The sequence below is a fragment of the Panthera pardus genome, unplaced genomic scaffold, assembly GCF_024362965.1.
Source record: "Panthera pardus isolate Hobbes unplaced genomic scaffold, ASM2436296v1 HiC_scaffold_18, whole genome shotgun sequence".
In the NCBI taxonomy this organism is placed as follows: Eukaryota; Metazoa; Chordata; class Mammalia; order Carnivora; family Felidae; genus Panthera; species Panthera pardus.
In genome coordinates, this window is record NW_026526743.1 from 6,492,318 (window position 1) to 6,509,553 (window position 17,236).

General features: G+C 63.1%; 3 protein-coding genes and 3 long non-coding RNA genes across 11 annotated transcripts in view; 5 read left to right on the forward strand and 1 right to left on the reverse strand.

Annotated features, from left to right (window-relative positions):
• Nucleotides 1-733: 733 nt before the first annotated feature.
• On the forward strand, nucleotides 734-5,894 carry GARIN5B (golgi associated RAB2 interactor family member 5B; the record flags this gene model as incomplete). Its single annotated transcript, XM_019437773.2, has 10 exons — nucleotides 734-904; nucleotides 1,125-1,279; nucleotides 1,432-1,690; nucleotides 2,050-2,074; nucleotides 2,236-2,300; nucleotides 2,391-2,494; nucleotides 2,590-2,642; nucleotides 2,727-2,803; nucleotides 4,028-5,847; nucleotides 5,879-5,894. Coding segments are annotated over 10 exons (2,745 nt in total), but the record flags the coding sequence as incomplete, so codon positions are not given.
• Nucleotides 5,895-8,443, forward strand: LOC109259942 (uncharacterized). The gene is made up of 3 exons (XR_008423309.1): nucleotides 5,895-6,009; nucleotides 6,529-6,649; nucleotides 8,354-8,443. It is a non-coding gene; the product is annotated as an uncharacterized LOC109259942 (long non-coding RNA).
• Nucleotides 8,444-8,924: 481 nt separating this feature from the next.
• On the forward strand, nucleotides 8,925-10,412 carry LOC109259941 (cytochrome c oxidase subunit 6B2). Of its 2 annotated transcripts, none has more exons than XM_019437911.2 (4): nucleotides 8,925-9,005; nucleotides 9,120-9,249; nucleotides 10,023-10,123; nucleotides 10,246-10,412. In XM_019437911.2, exons 2-4 carry the CDS (start codon nucleotides 9,138-9,140, stop codon nucleotides 10,297-10,299), a joined length of 267 nt encoding a protein of 88 aa, XP_019293456.2. In that variant the 5' UTR covers nucleotides 8,925-9,005; nucleotides 9,120-9,137; the 3' UTR covers nucleotides 10,300-10,412. The 2 variants fall into 2 exon arrangements, with proteins under 2 accessions (XP_019293456.2, XP_053762419.1); XM_053906444.1 differs by having other exon boundaries at nucleotides 8,927-9,005; nucleotides 9,093-9,249.
• Nucleotides 10,413-11,314: 902 nt separating this feature from the next.
• Nucleotides 11,315-13,326, forward strand: LOC109259943 (uncharacterized). Of its 2 annotated transcripts, none has more exons than XR_008423310.1 (3): nucleotides 11,315-11,505; nucleotides 12,286-12,452; nucleotides 12,543-13,326. It is a non-coding gene; the product is annotated as an uncharacterized LOC109259943 (long non-coding RNA). The 2 variants fall into 2 exon arrangements; XR_002076813.2 differs by having other exon boundaries at nucleotides 12,782-13,326.
• A 950-nt stretch (nucleotides 13,327-14,276) lies between these two features.
• On the forward strand, nucleotides 14,277-14,764 carry LOC128778007 (uncharacterized). Its single transcript, XR_008423315.1, has 2 exons — nucleotides 14,277-14,333; nucleotides 14,410-14,764. It is a non-coding gene; the product is annotated as an uncharacterized LOC128778007 (long non-coding RNA).
• The window catches only part of KMT5C (lysine methyltransferase 5C), a 28,312-nt gene continuing 25,379 nt past the window's right edge, over nucleotides 14,304-17,236 (reverse strand). For 3 of the 4 annotated variants that reach the window (XM_053905752.1, XM_053905753.1, XM_053905754.1), the window contains 3 exons: nucleotides 16,775-16,911; nucleotides 16,088-16,263; nucleotides 14,717-15,917 (listed from right to left, as the gene is read on the reverse strand). In XM_053905752.1, coding sequence (XP_053761727.1) covers nucleotides 15,418-15,917; nucleotides 16,088-16,263; nucleotides 16,775-16,911 — 813 coding nt within the window. In that variant the 3' untranslated portion in view covers nucleotides 14,717-15,417. The other variant, XR_008423311.1, reaches the window with a different exon arrangement.

The window sequence follows — 17,236 nt, forward strand, 5'->3', positions numbered from 1 at the left end:
ACTTACATGATCCCCTGAATGCTCCATCATGCCCCACTTTCCAGGTGAGAGAAAGTGAGGCTGGCGGGGGAGGGGACATGGTGTTCAAGGTCACACCTTGAAAGGGACCACTGTGTTTCTGCCAGAGGTCCAGCTCCTTCCAAAGCCCGTGCCCCTTTCTTTATAACCAATGTTCAGCAATCACTGCCACAGACACAAATCGGTTATATATGGGGAAACTGAGGCTCAGTGGGGGGTATGAGTCTTCCTCAAGGTCCCTGAAAGGGGTCAGTCGTGAGTTGGGGCCATGCTCGGGCCTCCCTTCTTAAGTGGGAAACTCTTTGGTTAATTATCCATTTATAATGTCCAAGACAGATCCTGCCGGGGGCCCTGAGTTTTCAGTAGCTTTGGGTCTGCAGTCGTGGCTTCTGATTCACAGACTCCAGCCCTCGAGACTCTAGGCCACATCCCAGGAGAAGGGAGTCCACGCCCCCCCCCCCCCCAGAGAGTTCCCAGAAAGAGTCCTACAAGTGTCTGATGAGGTCACAAAGGCCCCCCCCCAAGGCTCCTCCCCCAAGCCAGGGCTGACCACCCTCCACCACAGGGCCATGGCCAAGCCCCGGGGAAGCCCCACCCTCTGGGACCCCTGAGCTGTGGCACCTGCCAAGCCTAAAGGGCCAGGGCGGGTGGGCTGGGGGACACTGGGCAGGCCAAGCACCCAGGTGCCGGGTCCCTGACTCTGTGTCTGGGGTGACCCACCTTTTCTGCAGCCGCCGTGAACCGGCTTCAGAACATCAGGCGCATGGAGCCATTCCAGGGACCCTCAAAATGGGTCCCCACGCTAGGCGAGCTGCAGAAGACCCTCCAGAGGGGCGAGTACCTGCCCCTCCGCCCGCTGCCCATGTTCGAGAGTAACTTTGTTCAGGTCCCCAGCTTCCTGCACCCTGGGGGCGGAGAGGGGCAGGAAGGGATTGAGACACCACCCCCCCCCACCCCCGCCCCGGACTGGGGGGTTCGAGCCCAGGCAGGCACTGACTAGGCAGCCGCGGGGGTGGGGAGGCTCAGGTGGTAGGGGGCTTGGGCTGGGGGTGCCAGAGGAGCATTGGAGAAAGGAGTGGTCCCAGCCCCCCTCCCTGGCCCCCCAGGTGACCAATCGAGGGGCCCCCGTGTACGTGCACCACAGAACCAACCGTGTGACCATGGGTGTGGCTGCCTCCCAGCCTGGCCTGGTGTTGCCAGACATCCTGCTGATCGCTCAGCCCCCGGAGGGCAGGGAGTGCTCCAGCCTCGTCCTCACCAGGTGCCTCCATTCCGCACCACCCCCCCGCCGCTCCCCAGGCCTGCCCTATCCCCCCTCGACCATGTCCCTCTCCCACCTCTCCCCCTCGTCCCCCACCCCCCCTGCCCTGCCCCATCCTCTGCTCCACCACGTCTGTCTCCTGCCTCCCCCAGGATGCTCCCGCTGGACCTGACCCGCCTCTACGTGCATGACCTGTCCTCCTGGCGCCTGAAACTGCGCCTGGTCACGGGCCGCTGCTACTACCTGGAGCTGGATGCCCCCCGCAACGAGGCCGGCTTCCTGTTTGACCGCTGGATCCGGCTCATCAATCTGCTCCAGGAGCCCGCCACTACCTGGCTCCCCAGGACCCCGCATGGGCCCGCCAGGGACCCGGCCAGCGTCAAACCTCCTGCCTCCACCTGGCGCCTCCAGGTGGGCAGTGCCCCCCCACAGACCCTGGGAGCAGCCATGGTTTTGGATTTCAGAGCGGGGACCAACAGCTGAAATCCAGAATCCCAAGATTTAGGCTGGGGGTCAGGACTCCTGGGTCTGAGGGAGGAGGGGCTGGGGGCCTGGACTCCTGGGTCTGAGGGAGGAGGCCCGCATTCCAGGATCTGAGGGAGGAGATGGCTGGTGGCCTGGATTCCAGGGTTTGCAGGAGCAGAGGGGAGGACCCCTGGGTCCTGGCATGGGGACGGGTTGGGGTCCTGGAGTCCTGAGCGGGGTAGGTAATGGGGACGTGGAAACCAGGAGGAGGAACCCGTCCTGACCGACCCCCTCCCCATCCACAGGACCAGCCCCAGTCCGGACGTTCGGGTGAGCAGCCTCCGTGTCCTCAGACCCTTCCCTACTTGTCAGCCTCTCCTGCCCCAGGCGTGGCCACACCTACCAGCCCTTGAGCTCTCCCCCCTCCCCTGCCCGAGCCTCACGTCCTCCCTGTCGGGGACCCTGACTGGAGATCCTCCCCTCCTCTGCAGTCATGACTGTGGAGCCCAACTTTCCTTACAAGATGCTGACACTTCAGAAACAGAGGAAGGCCAGGGTGAGCAGGTTGGGCAGGCCGGGCTGGGGAGGGGCCGGGCTGGGGGCCCCGCGCCTCCTGACTGCCCGCCGTCCCTCCTCCCACCGCCAGACCCTCAAGCGCAAATTCAAGTCTCAGGCCGTGGGCGACTCTGTGCCTCTCATCTGGTCACGGCAGGAGCACGCTGAGCCTAGAAGGAAATCTGCAGAAAAGAAGTAGGCTTGGTTGGGGTCTTGCTGCCCGCGGGAGGCCGAAGGGCGAGGACCCCGGTGTGGAGGCCACCAGAGTCACCCCACATTGCCCCCTACAGGTCCCAACGAAACCTCCACCCTGACACATCTCAGACCCACATCCAGGTTACCGGTGAGCACACCTCGCCCTCCCCGTGTGGACCCCCAACGTTCTGGCCCTTCCCCCGAGGGCTCACTCTGCCTTCTTCCTGCCCAGAGAAGCCCAGCATCACCATCCGTACCGTCTTCAGCATCGTCTCCAACACCATCAACCACACACAGTCCTCTTCCAAGGCAGCTATGTCCTGGGGGCCCACTCCTGGTCTGAGGGAGGAGGGGCTGGGGGCCTGGGCTCCTGGGTCTGAGGGAGGAGGGGCTGGGGGTCTGGACTCCTGGGTCTGAGGGAGGAGGGCTGGGGGCCTGGACTCCTGGGTCTGAGGGAGGAGGGGCTGGGGGTCTGGACTCCTGGGTCTGAGGGAGGAGGGCTGGGGGCCTGGACTCCTGGGTCTGAGGGAGGAGGGGCTGGGGGTCTGGATTCCTGGGTCTGAGGGAGGAGGGGCTGGGGGTCTGAAATCCTGGGTCTGAGGGAGGAGGGGCTGGGGGTCTGGATTCCTGGGTCTGAGGGAGGAGGGGCTGGGGGTCTGGATTCCTGGGTCTGAGGGAGGAGGGGCTGGGGGTCTGAAATCCTGGGTCTGAGGGAGGAGGGGCTGGGGGTCTGGATTCCTGGGTCTGAGGGAGGAGGGGCTGGGGGTCTGGATTCCTGGGTCTGAGGGAGGAGGGGCTGGGGGTCTGGACTACTGGTCTGAGGGAGGAGGAGCTGAGGGGTCTGGATTCCTGGGTCTGAGGGAGGAGGGGCTGGGGGTCAGGACTCCCTCATCTGAGGGAGGAGGGGCTGGGGGTCTGGGCTCCTGGGTCTGAGGGAGGAGGGGCTGGGGGCCTGGGCTCCCTCATCTGAGGGAGGAGGGGCTGGGGGTCTGAAATCCTGGGTCTGAGGGAGGAGGGCTGGGGGTCTGGGCTCCTGGGTCTGAGGGAGGAGGGGCTGGGGGCCTGGGCTCCTGGGTCTGAGGGAGGAGGTGCTGGGGGCCTGGACTCCTGGTCTGAGGGAGGAGGAGCTGAGGGGTCTGGATTCCTGGGTCTGAGGGAGGAGGGACTGGGGGCCTGGACTCCTGGGTCTGAGGGAGGAGGGGCTGGGGGTCTGGACTCCTGGTCTGAGGGAGGAGGAGCTGAGGGTTCTGGACTCCTGGGTCTGAGGGAGGAGGGGCTGGGGGTCTGGATTCCTGGGTCTGAGGGAGGAGAGGCTGGGGGGCAGGACTCCTGGGTCTGAGGGAGGAGGAGCTGAGGGGTCTGGATTCCTGGGTCTGAGGGAGGAGGGGCTGGGAGTCAGGACTCCCTCATCTGAGGGAGGAGGGGCGGGGGGGTCTGGACTCCCGGGTCTGAGGGAGGAGGGCCCTGTGTCCTGGGCTCTGGGAGCCTCCCCTGGCCGTGACCATTCTTCCCCTCTTCTCTGTCCACCTACAGTGTTGCTCTTCTGACTCAGACACGGCCACAGTCCTGGGCGGTTTAATTGAGACCCCCATCCGCTGTGCCTCCGCAGACACCCCTGATATTTCCTTGCTGGAATCCTATGATCCCTTCAACACGTACCTGTGGCAGCAGGACATCGAAAACCTGATGGACCCCGATACCAGCACCTTGTCCTCGTCCTCCTTCTCCCCAGCCACCTACCCTCCCCGCTTCTCCCTCCCAGCCGCTTACTCCTCCTCCCACAGGCGCAAGGAAAAGGCCCAGGCTCTGGGATCCGGGCAGAGGCAGCGGCCTCCACCCTCTCAGAAGACCGCAGCTGCCCGCGTGGCCGCTTGGAAGGTTCCATTCCTCCGTGACCAGTCCAAGAGGGTCTCAGCAATGCATGATCCATCCCAGAAGATGTCGACTGCACCCGGCCCACCCCGGGGGGCCCCAGTGGTACCCGCTGTTACCCAGAAGACCCCAACAGTACACGGCCCCCCTTGGAAGGCCCCACCTGTATCCGTTACTTCCCGGAAGGCCGCAGCCAGTCCTGGCCCGGCCCGGAAGGCCCCACCTGTATCGCCTACTTCCCGGAAGGCTGTATCTTCCTCTGTCCCAGGAAGGAAATCCGTGTTCCTACCTGCCCCATCCCAGAAGGCTCTGACGTCACCTACTCAACAGCAGATGACACCGGACACCGGCACTTTGGGCACGTTGCCCACAGGAGGTCCTAGACGGCGTGTGCTCGAGAGAAGCCAGCGTGAGGGGACGCCAGGACCACTGATGTTTGTGGGCACCCAGGAGATGGACCTGATAGAGACAAGGACCCAGAAAACATCCCAGGACCTGCCTTTTACCACCACCAAGAAGGAGTCTGAGGAGGTCGTGCTCACTAAAGCCCTGAAGATCACCCTGGATGGCTTGAAGGGCAGGGGCAAGTTGGAGGACAAGGTCCACAGAAAGAAGGAGGAGATATCCCTGGACAAGCCTGGCTTAACCTCCCAGACGGTGGGGCAACAGCAGAAGTGGCTCAAGACCCAGGAGGTGGTCATCCAGGGACCCCCAGAGGAGCAAAGCAGGCCGTTCTCGGTGGAGGGGCTCACCCTTGCCAAGCTGATGATCATGGCCAACTCCAAGGAACCGCCCCTGAGGCCCGCAACAGTCAATCCGTCCTCCTGGCTCTCGAACCCCCCGATGCCTGACATGTCAACAGTCAGCCCCAGTGAGGTGCCCTTGCTGCAGGGGACACCAGAGGTGGTTGGAGAGCAGTCCCTGTTTGGCACCCGGGTGAAGGAGAGAATGCATCCGTGGGCTGAAGGGAGCATGTATCGCTGGGTAGAGGCACAGCCCCAGGTTCCAAAAGAGGCTTCCGAAGTGCCTGGCCTCCCCAGGCATGAGGCCAGCAGCCTGATGATGGACAATGTCTCCCCAGAGCCCATCAGTCTGCCTGCATCAAGGTGGGAGGAGGTACCCCCGTGGCCCATCTCACTGACCCCCATCTCAGAGACGAAGGCCAGTGTGTTCCAGCAGCCAAAGAGAGCATCTCTTGAGCCTGAGGGGCAGTCAGACCAGCTGGAGGGGAGGTCAGGCCAGCTCAAGAAGACTCCAGACCAGCTGGAGGGGATGCCAGACCAGCTCGAGAGGACTCCAGACCAGCTTGAGGGGATGCCACACCAGCTTGAGGGGATATCGGACCAGCTCCAGAGGATGCCAGACCAGTTTGAGGGGATGCCAGACCAGTTCAAGGGGATATCAGACCAGCTCGAGAGGATGCCAGACCAGCTCGAGGGGATGCCAGACCAGCTTGAGAGGATAGACCAGCTCAAGAGGATGTCAGACCAGCTCCAGGGGATGTCAGACCAGAGTCCCCTGGCCATAACAAAGTTGTCCTCTGATGTTATCTTACCAACGCTCGTAGAAAATGAGAATATGATGGGCATGGCCCCCGAGGTGGAGGACATAGAGGAACCGGGTGCTTACAGTCCTTCAGCCAGGTATTTGGGGTGACAGCTGACACGTTCTGTCAACTCCATTAGCTGCAAGATAAAAAGAGGATCATTCCCTTTTTTCACTTTCATTCACGGACTCAATGTATAGAGAGTGTTGACTTGTGCTAGGCATTGTTCTAAGCACTAGAGATATGGCATTGAGCAATTTGGGGAGGATATGCTCCTGTCATCTTGTGTGTAGAGCCCAGGGATGCTGTTCAATGTCCTACAATGCACAGGCTGGCCCACCACAGCAGAGAATGATCCAGAGAAAATATCAGTAGTGCTGAAGTTAGGAGCCCTGACAATTAACAGCTAAGTCAATTATATTGCACGCTATAAGGTGATAGCTCCATGGGAAAAGAGCAGGGGGGTGGGGGGGACTAGGGATGAAGATAGGCAGCCTCCTGCATTGGACTGGTTGGTGCAGGAGGGCTTCAGTGAGTTGATGTCATTTGTGTAAAGGCCCGAAGGAGGGGAAGAAGGAAGCCATGCACACATCTGGTGAAAGTATGTTCCCTGCAGAAGAAACAGCCACCGCAGAGGCCCTGAGGCATGAGTGTGTGTGTGATACGTTGGACCAAGAGTGAGTTCCAAGGGACCCCAAGAGTAGGAAATGAAGTCAGAAAAAGTCACGCAAGTGGTGGTAATCACGTGGGACCTTGCAGGCCATTTTAAGGCCTTTGGCTTTGATGCTGAGTGAGCTGGGGGATTTGGGGCAGAATGGCTGGGACTGGTGTATATTTGAAAAGGCTCTCTGTGGCCAAAGCATAGAGAAGGTAAGGGGGGCAAGGATGGGATCTGGGAGAATAGGGAGGAGGCAGTTGCAACGATCCGGGCATGAGACAAGAAGGGAGGTGTTGGAAGTGTGAGAAAGAGGCAGGATGGTTGAGCCGACAGATTGGCTCATGGATTGGACACGGCCATGTGGTGTCAAGGGCAAACGTAGGGTCTGGGGTCTGAGACACTGGGGAGACGGAGAGGCTGTGAATGCAGCAGGTGGCAGGGAGGGGATCAGGATCGTCTAAGATCCCTGGTGAAGAAGTGGGGCAAGTAGCTGGATGTATGAATTGGGAGTGACGGGAAATCATCGGCACATGGATAGTTACCACAAGCCAAGAGACTGGAGGAGGTCACCAGCCAGTGAGCGTCGACAAAGAGGGTGCAAAGTGTTTAGAAAAGGGGAAACCAGGGGCGCCTGGGTGGCTCAGTCAGTTAAGCGTCTGACTTTGGCTCAGGTCGTGATCTCATGGTTCGTGAGTTCGAGCCCCGCGTCGGGCTCTGTGCTGATGGCTCAGAGCCTGGGGCCTGCTTCGGATTCTGTGTCTCCCTCTCTCTCTATCCCTCCCCGACTAGCGCTCTGTTTCTCCCTGTCTCTCAAAAATAAATAAATGTAAATTTTTTTTTTTTTTTTAAAGAAAAGGGGAAACCATAGTGAGAGTTGGCAGAATGGTGACAGCCTGGGTGTCAGGGGCAGCTGCGTGTAATGCTGCAGTTAGGTGAAGGAATACGGGACTGAGGCAGGAGCCCTGGGCTTACCAGCAAGGATTTTATTATTTGTTGCATGGTGGGAACAAAGACCCGAATGGGGCAGGCCGACGGGAGCACAGAAAGCAGGGGATCACTTGCCGCAGCCCTTGAAAACACGATGCTCAGTGAAAGGAACCAGATGCAGAAGGCCTCATCGTGTGTGATTCCATTTGTGGGAAACTTGCAGACCAGGCAAATAAATCCAAGCGGAATGGTGGTTGCTAGGAGCTGGGAGGAATGGGAGGAATGGGGAGGGATGACTTATTGGGAACAGGGGTCTCCTTTTGGGGTGATGAAATGTTCTGGAGCTAAGTGGAGGTGGTGGTTGCACAGCACTGTGGATGTAATTAGTGTCGCCGAACTGTGCACTTTGAAACGGTTGCAACGGTAAATTTTATGTGATGTGTATTTCCCCGCTATATACCTACCTACCCACCCACCCACGTACACGTACTTTCCTATGAACGTGCGTATGCAAAGAGGGGACGCAGAGAGGAGGGGTCCAGCAGCTTTTTTCCAAGTAGTTTGCTGGAAGGGGAGGAGGGACATGGCAAGAAGTAGCTGGTGTAGGAAGTGAGCACGAGAGTGCTGAAGAGGAGAGAGAGATTAGCATTTGCGTGTTGGTGTGAAGGATCCACAGGCGGGCTCCCCCGCAACTAGGCAGGAGGGAGAGAAACTTGGGAGGGACAGCAGGGACAGGAAGACACTGGTGGGGACCCTTATTCCAGCTCACGCTTCATTTTAGCAGGGATTTACTGAGCCCTCACTATGCTCTTCCTGTGACCTCCAAGACCCCCTCTGGCTTTCTCTCTCTCCGCAGCATACAGAGTTCCCAGAGCCTTCAATAGCGGGATTCGGGGGGAGTCAATCTCAATCGCCAAAGTGTCCAAAGGAGCCCAGCGTGACCAGGTAGCCAGAGACCCTGCGGACCCGCCTTAGTCCTGGTACTGAAGTCCGGCGGCTCGGACACCACCCTTACTCTTTCCTCCTCTTCCCCACAGGCCCCCAGGGTGCTGTGCACCTGTACCGTAAGAAGCAGGGTGCTGAAAAGCCCGGGCGGGGGGGACGCTCCCTCTAGGGTAGAGACCAGAGCTATCTATACGTTTATATATTGGGGGGCGGGGGGCGGGGGAGAGCCCGCGGAGCGGCCCAGCTTCGCAGAGATTAAAAGCCTGAGTCTGAGACTCGGCAAAAATCGCGACTGGGTGCCAGTGTGTGCGCGCGGGGTGGCGTCCGGCTGGAGGTGGGAGGCGGCGGGGGTGGGGGAGGTGGTCCACGCAGACCCTGCCTGGCGGCCCAGAGCGTCCCCTGCAGCGCAGCGGCTCCCATTGGCTGGGGTTCCAGGGGCCCCAGCCAATCCTGCCAGGAGTCGTGGTTTTCCTGGGCTGGGACCCCCGACACTCAGAAGCGAGGGGCACCGCCGGATGGAGCCACAAGCACAGCTGACCCAGTGACACGTTGACATCAGTCTGGTGAGGGCAGGGCGGGTGGGATCAGGGACTGGGCTTTGGGGCGGGGGCCAGGAACTGGGTGCGGGTCTGAGCGAGAGGCGCCTTCAGGCCCCACGGAGCCCCCTGCCCCTGCAGTAGCTGCCGCCTCCCTGGATGTTGGATATTGAGTTCCAGAAGTCCCCCAAGGGGAAATGGACAACACCACCCTTCGACCCGCGCTTCCCCAACCAGAACCAGACCCGCAACTGCTACCAGAACTTCCTGGGTGAGACGTTGCGGGCCAGGTTAGGGGGAGGGAGACAGAAGAGGCGGAAAGGGGTCCGCCCCACCTGAAGACAGGGAGAGGGTCCCGGACCGGCCTCGGTGGCGGTGACCGTTGGGGTGGGAGGGGAAGGGGGGGGGGGGGCCCCCATGGTCGGAAGGGGCGGTGCCTCGCCGGGGAGTGGGCGGGGCCTATCTGGAGAGGCCAGGGCCGAGGGGTGGGGCGAGGGTGCGATGGGCGGGGGCCTGGCCAGGAGAGGGTGGAACCTGCTCTGGAGGGGCGGGTACCAAATCCTGCAGGGGCGGGGCGAGGGAGGAATGGGCGGGGCCTATCCAGCGTGGGCGGGGCTTTGTCTGGAGGGGAGGAGACCCTGTCCTGGAGGGTGGGATCGAGTCTTGGAGGGGAGGGGCGAGAGAGAGATAGGCGGGGCCTATCCGGTGGGGGGCGGGACCGAGTCTTGGAGGGCCGAGGCAAGGGAGGGATAGGAGGGGCCTACCCAGCAGGGGCGGGGCCTGTCCGGGACGGGGCGTGACCTGGTCTAGGGGCCAGGACTGGGCCTGGAGGGGGCGGGGCCTGGCCTGGAGGGGCGGGACCGAGTCCTGGAGGGGCTGGGCATGGCCTGGAGGGGGTGGGCCGACCGTGGAGAGGCGGGGCCTGACTGGGAGTGGGCGGGGCCTGCTCTGGAGGCCTGGGGACCAAGTCCTGGGGGGGCGGGGCCTGGTCTGCTGGGACTGGGACCGAGGCAACCCCGCGGCCCGCTCCGCCCCACCCCTCAGACTACCACCGCTGCGTCAAGAGAATGAACCGCCGTGGGAAAAGCACGCAGCCCTGCGAGTATTACTTCCGCGTGTTCCACTCGCTGTGCCCCAAGAGCTGGGTGAGCAGGGGGCCGAGGGGGCGTCGGCAGCCGGCCGGGCGAGACCGGACCGGGCGAGGGTGGAGGGTCCCGCGGAGCTGAACAAGCGCCCGCCGCCTCCCCTCCCGCCCGCCTCTCCCCAGGTGCAGCGCTGGACCGAGCAGATCCAGAGAGGGACCTTCGCAGGCAAAATCTGACGGCCTGAGTGCGGACGCCCCGAAGGATCAGCGCGCTGACACCCTCCACCCCCCACCGTCCTCGAGTCTCCCCGAGACTCTCTAAGCCACACATAAAGCTATGTTGCTGCTGACGTTTCTTATTATCTGGCGTGGCGGCTGGAGAAGACCTTTGTCTGTGGCCTCCAGCTAACACTACTGGTTCTGATGGAGGAGGGGGCAGGGGAGGATTCTGCTCCGTCGGGCTGCCATGGAGGGAGGGTAGGCAGGTGTCCAGGGCGGCAGCAACCAAGCCCCGTCCGCCCTTGCCCCGCTGCCTCCAGCAGCAGCCGCCACCAGCCCGGGGTCCTCTCTGGATCTCTGGATGACCACGCGCGCCCACCAGAGTGCCCCTGACTGTCCATCCCCACACTTAGTCGCCCTCCGTCTCCTCCCTCAGGAGCCTCTTCCTCTCTGGCCTGAACGCCTCCCCCACCTCCTTTGGGACTTCCATTCCCAAGTTCTGGGGTGGGGGGAGTCTACTGTGCACACCCTCCCCCCCCCCCCCCCCCCCCCCCCCGCCAGCGCTGACCCCAACCCTCCCTCCTCTGCTCTGGACCCTTTCTTCACCACTCTCCGTCACTTCCGTGCCCCTGTTTGACTCCATTTGCCATCCTGTCCTCATCCCGTGAGCCCCTCCCAACAGTCTTTTGCACGCCTGGCCCTGTCAGCACCGGCCGGCCAGAGCAGCCTCTTCCTTATTCCCCCAAAGAACAGGGGCGGCTGCCCCCCCCCCCCCCGACTTCTCCATTTCCCCAGGATACTCCAAGCTCCTGTCTGAATAATTTGCTCCTGCCGCATCCGGGCACCGGGCCTGCCCAGGCTCAGAGGCGGCAACACCAAAATCCATCCTCATTCCAAATGCCCCCCGAAAGGTCACCTCTCCAACCACCTGCCCCCTCCCCCCCCACCCCCCCCCCCCACCCCCCCGCCCGGAGGCTGAGGCGTGACCCTTAACAGAGCGCAGAGCCCTGGGCTTCTAGCCCGGACCGAGTCCTGGATTCCACTGTGTCTCCCTGAAGCTGTAGGACTCCCGCAACAGCCTGGAGCCAGGCTCTCTCAAGTCATGTCGAGGCCAGTTTAATCCGGGGCTCGAAGGTCGCTGTTACTGATCAGAACAACTTGTCGGTGACCCTGAACAAGCTTCTTGACCTGCGTGCACCTCAGCTTCCCCAGGAAACAGAGATGGTACAGTCCCGTTACCAGGACAGGTGGGATGATGGGAGGGGCTGAGCGGACTCTGGAGGACTGGCTCCACCCAGCCTCCTGGATGACTGTCCCCAGGCACACCCTCCACGCTGGCCTCATCAAGCCACCCAGGGCGCACCCCAGCCGTCTCATCTCCTGGGATGGCTTCACCCAGATACCCTGCCCCCCCCCCTCCAATCACAGCCTGAGAGGCAGGGGGGCAGGTGAGTGCGCAGGGCGTGCCGGGAGCCCTGCCCCTGTGGCAGGGAAGCCGACGGTGACACACAGGCAAGGCACCTCTCCGAGTCACCAAATAGGGCTGCTGGCTGACACTCGGTGAGGTCACCTAGGTAGCATCTGAGCACAGAGCCTGCCACCTGTACAGCCCCAGCCAGCCTCTGGACCTCAGCAGGCCACCCCTGCCTGGAGGGCACTTTCTCTCCCTTGCCCGGCAGCCACTCTCAACTCTCCATTTTCTGTCTCCACCATCAGCCCTCCACCACTTTTTTTAAAGTTTATTTTGGTGGGGGCGGGGAGGGAGAGGGAGAGAGGGAGGGAGGGAGGGAGGGAGAGAGAGAGAGAGAGAGAGAGAACAAGCAGGGGAGGAGCAGAGAGAATCCCAAGCCTACTCCACGCTGTCAGTGCAGAGCCCGATGCGGGGCTCAAACTCATGAATGGTGACATCATGACCTGAGCTGAAATCAAGTCAGATGCTCAACCGACTGGGCCACCAAGGTGCCCCATCCCTCAACCACTTCTGGAGCATTGTTTATACTCCAGGCCACCAACCCTAAGGATGCCGGAGCTGGAGGCGGGGTCCGGCCTCGTGCACTATGGCTGTCTGGGTCAACAGCACAGCACACCCCCAGGCCTTGAACTCTGAACAGCGCCTCCACTGCTCCCTGAAGCCCCAGTGCCAGCAGCAGGGACCTGCGGCAGCCTCCCAGGTCAGAGGAGGTCCCGTTCCCGCCCCTCTCCCCAACTCGCATCCCTGCTCTCCTCACCACCTCCTTTCCCCTCCCCCTTTCTTCCCCCAGCGCCATCCCCTCCGTCTCAGGCCACCTCTTGCCCTCTTCCCCTGCCTCTGAGCCCCTCGGCCGGCCGGTTCCTTCCTCCCCATCCGTGGACAGGCTCAGGCTTCCAGGCACTTCCCCATCAGAAACGCTCAGCTGCCCTTCACCCTTTGCTCCGGGAACCCAAACTCTCAAGGACCCCGCTCTCCCTCTCCTCCCCATGGAAGCCACCGCGACCCAGCTCACTGTCCCTTGGTCCCCAGTGGGCACGGCTCCAGCCTCCTGTCTCTGGAGCCAGCCTCCTTCTCATCCTGAAGATCCTGCAGCCTGATGAACTCTGAAACGCCTCAAGTCCCAGTTGCACAGATTACCAGCCACGTGGCCCCCAATTCCCCAAGCCGTCTGCACCGTGGTCTTTTCATCCAAAGCCTGCTGATAACCGCACCTACACTTCGTAGGGCTGCTGGGGAGGACCATGCTGTGAACCACAGGCTAGTTGTTGGGCCCAGGTCTCTCTGGGTGTGTGTGGGGGGTCTCTGCCTGTGTAAGCAATCCGAGGAAGCGTGTTGGTTCATACTGGTGGCTCACACATCGCACGGTGGGAGTGACTAATCAATCGCCCTCCAGGATGGCCAACCCATCACAGGGTCCCGGGGCTCCTGGAGACAACCGGCCAATGCCGTGTGCATGTAAAAGGGTCAGGAAAGGAGTGGGTCCAGGATTGGGGTGCCCAGCCTGGATGGCACTCTCGGCTCTGCTTCCGGCCCAGCCACCAGAGGCGAAGGAGAAGGCAGAGCATGGACCTTGAGCACGTGAGCTGTGATTATTTCCTGCTTCTTTCAGTTCCTTCTTCCCTTCATCTCCCGGCCAACTTCCCTACGCCCTCGCCCTTGTTCAGGCTGCGCGATGGGGTTCGAGCCCCTGCCTTGACCTGCCAACTCTCATTCTTCCCTCCCCGGGGCCTGTGCTGTCCTGTCGTGGTAGGAGCCATCGACTCAGCGGGGTGGAGGTGGGGGGGGGAGTTCGGGGCAGAACCTGGCAGCAAGGTGGTCACTGTCCTCCGCAGGCTGTTTGTAAAGTGGGTGGGGTGGTCTTGGGAGTGCAGCCGTGAAGACAGACGCCAGGCCACCAGGCCACACAAGCCGCGCGACTCCCTCCCCATCACCCTGCCGCCCCAGCCCAGCGCTTCTCAGTGGGGGTGGCGCTGGCCCCCAGGGGGACGTCTGGCAGCGTCTGGAGACATTTCTGTCACAACCGAGGGGGTTGCTATTGGCATCGGGTGGGCGGAGGCTGGCGGGGCAACGCCTCATCCTACAACCCAGAATGAGCGGGCTCTGCGTGGGCCTCCGACCACTTGGGTTCCAGACACTCTGAGGAAGCGGACCAAGGCTCCGAGCCCTCTCCCGAGAAGAGTGCACATGCGCACGTGCAGTTACTACACTTTACAACAGGATCTCTGGAAGTGCTTGTAACCCCCCGCCCCGTGGTTGTCTGTCCATCCATCCCGGAGGAGATTCCGGCTCTGCTGTGCTGCTGGTCTAGACGCCACCATGAGGCACCTGCACTGGAGTCTGCCCTCCGCGCCCTCCTCGCCTTCCTCCTTTCAAACCAACAGGCTCAGTGGGAGTCAGACAGGTGCTCTGTGAAAGAGAGGGATTCGAGGTAAACACGTCCCGCTCTGCCCTGCCCACCCCCCACCCCCAGCGGCCTCTCCCTGCCCCTCGCCCTCCCTTCAGCCCCTGGCCGCTTCTGCCCCTCGTGTGAGGCCTCAGCTCTAGAACAGCGCCAGCCCTCGGAAGCAGGACGCGCTCACCGGTGGGTAGCTGTCCCCATGTCTCAGGCACAGTGGCAGGGAGGAGGTGACCACGAAGGTGATGTGGTGTTCCCTAAGGCCCCAGATCTGGAGCATCATCGCCCTGGTCCCACAGAGCCGGGCCTACCGAGAAGACACGGACGAGGCTATGGGGGCAGCTGGGCCCCACCTGACCGTGGCCAAGTCACCCTACTTGCCGGACCTGTTACCTCATCTGAAGGAGAGGGGAGTCCGCGCACTCTTCACCAGCACCCTTCCAGCGGGGATGGGGTTCTCGCCTCTGTCTTCCGCCATCCTCGGGGCCATCCTATCGACCCTTCGCCCCTCCAAAGCTCCACAAACATCCCCTCGACACATAAACCAAAATGAAAAGCTACAAAGGACGCTGCTTATAACAAGGTTTTAATAAAATAAAAAGTTCAAGTGCTTTCAATCCCCCAACATACCCCGTTCTGGTGTGGGGGAGGGGAGGGACCCCCACACCCCAGTAGCACCAGGGACAGCACCATGAGAAAGATGAGGTCGCGTCCGGCCTCCCTGAGACCCACGGGGTGGTGAGGACGTGTCCCAGACATCCCCCCACCTTGCCCCCCCACCTCAGACAGTCGCAGAGCTGAGCCCAAACCCACTCCCCTCCGCAGGGCAGTCTCTAGGGGGGCCGCCCCCAGGTCAGTTCCACTGCCTCCTGAGGCCTGGGCTTCCGGGGAGACACCAAGGGGCGGCCCCCACCCCTTATGGCTTTGCTCCCTGGGCAGGAGGGGGGTAGGGAAGGGAACGGCTCCTGTAGTCCTGAGGTTGGAGTTGGGGATGGGGGTGGGGCAGCAGCGGCGAGGGCACCCAATGGGGTGGGGGCGGCTCAGGGGTCAGCAGTCACAAAGGGTCAGGGGTCAGATCCCTGGGTGTCTCCAAACCGACCCAGCCCCCAGCCCGGTAAGAACTGTGCTGGGGTCCAGGGCCAGCTCCCTCCCAGAGGTCCAAGAGCTCCTTCTAGAGGTCAGTGAGTCCCGGAGAACATGGGGCCGCGGGGGAGGGGGGGACTAGGCAGGATCCCTTCCTCTCCTGGCCCGGGGCCTCCCCTCCGGCCCATCATGGCCCGTCACCGTTGACATCCAGGTCAATGGAGCCATGGCTGACCACCAGCCGCAGGCGCTTGGGTGGGGAGAAGGGGGCAAAGGCGAGGGCCTGCTTGGGGATGGGGGTGGGGCCTGGGGTCCCGGCAGGGGCAGGGGCGGGGGCAGCAGGTGGGGGCCGGGCCACCCGGCTCAGGTCCACGCGCACCACGTAAGGCAGCCCATAGCGCCGGGCCCAGTGCCAGTCCTGCTGAGGGGCCCAGTGGGCGCGGGGGGCCGGGCCCAGGGCCACCAGGGCCTCCGCCTGCAGGCAGCATCGGGGGCCACAGCCTCCCCACTGGTGCAAGGAGACTCGGGCAGCACGGAGAAGGGGGGGAGCTGGGGCCCTCCGGGGCTGGGGGCGTCGGCGTCTCCGGGGGCGCACCCGGGGCTGGGGCTGAGGCAGCCACTGGAGCCAGAGGGGCGAGGCGTCAGGGCGGGCGCCGCAGGGCAGGGGGCGTAGGGGCTGGCAGGCAGCTGTGCAGGGGGGAGGGGAGAAAAAGGGGTGGATGTGAGCAGGGCGACTGGCACGGGGCGGGGGGGGGGGGGGATATGGGGTGAGGGGAGGGAGGGCGATGGAGGGACACGGTGGTCGGTGGTCGGGATGGACACAGGCTGGCAGGACAGGGTCCCCACCCCGAGCTTACCACAGAACGGGTCCCGGAGCAGCGGGGACAGGTGGGCACAGGCCCTGGGGCCCAGCCGGCCACCACCCTCCAGGCCCTGCTGCAGCCTCCGCTTGGTCTCCCGGAGCTCGTACTTGTCCAGCAGCCGCGGGGGCGCAGGTTCCCTGGGCCGCAGTCGGAAGGCCCCTTCGCCTCTCCTGTGAGCGGGCGGAAGGAGAGGGCGGAAGCGGGTCCTGAGGAGGCTCTTCAGGGGCACTGCAGTGTGCTCCTGCGGGGCCTCCCCACCTCCCTCCGTGGCCTGCCACCTCACCCCTCCTGGTCCCTCCCCACCTCACCCCTCCTGGGTCCCTCCCCCCTCCCCCTTGGTGGGGGCCCTCCCACCTCACCCCTCTCGGGTGCCCTCCCCACCTCACCCCTCCTGGGTCCCTCCCCCCTCCCCCTTGGTGGGGGCCCTCCCACCTCACCCCTCTTGGGTGCCCTCCCCACCTTGCCCTTGGTGGGGGCCCTCCCACCTCACCTCTCTCGGGTGCCCTCCCCACCTCACCCCTCCTGGGTCCCTCCCCCCTTCCCCTCGGTGGGGGCCCTCCCACCTCACCCCTCTCGGGTGCCCTCCCCACCTCCCCCTTGGTGGGGGCCCTCCCACCTCACCTCTCTCGGGTGCCCTCCCCACCTCACCCCTCCTGGGTCCCTCCCCACCTCACCCCTCACCTCTCACAGGTATAGCATTCACAGTGCTCATTCTTTTCACCAAAGAAGCCTTCGCCATAGAAGCAGGTTACCTCGTCCCCCGGCTCAATGTCCCGGAGTACCTTCACACAGGCTGCGTTCCCATCTGCGGGCACAAACTGGGGGCTGGGCTGCTCAGTGACAGGTCCTGGGGGCTGCCTGGCTCCACCCCACCCAGGACGAATGTGATCCCAGGACGGGCAGGGGCCAGGAGCCAGGAGCCCCCAGGAGCTTCCAGGGCCTGCCCTCTGAACACGCTCCCCAACTTCCTGCCCGCGTGCTGGCCTCCGCCCTCCCCGCAGGATGATGATCTAACCTGACCCTGGCAGTGTTGGCAGACAGCACCGCCTGCTCCCTCCTGCACCCTTCCTCCACCCCTCCCACAGGCCCCCACCCGCTCCCCACTCCCTGGCAGCCTGCACCTTGGCAGCGAGGTCCCAGCTC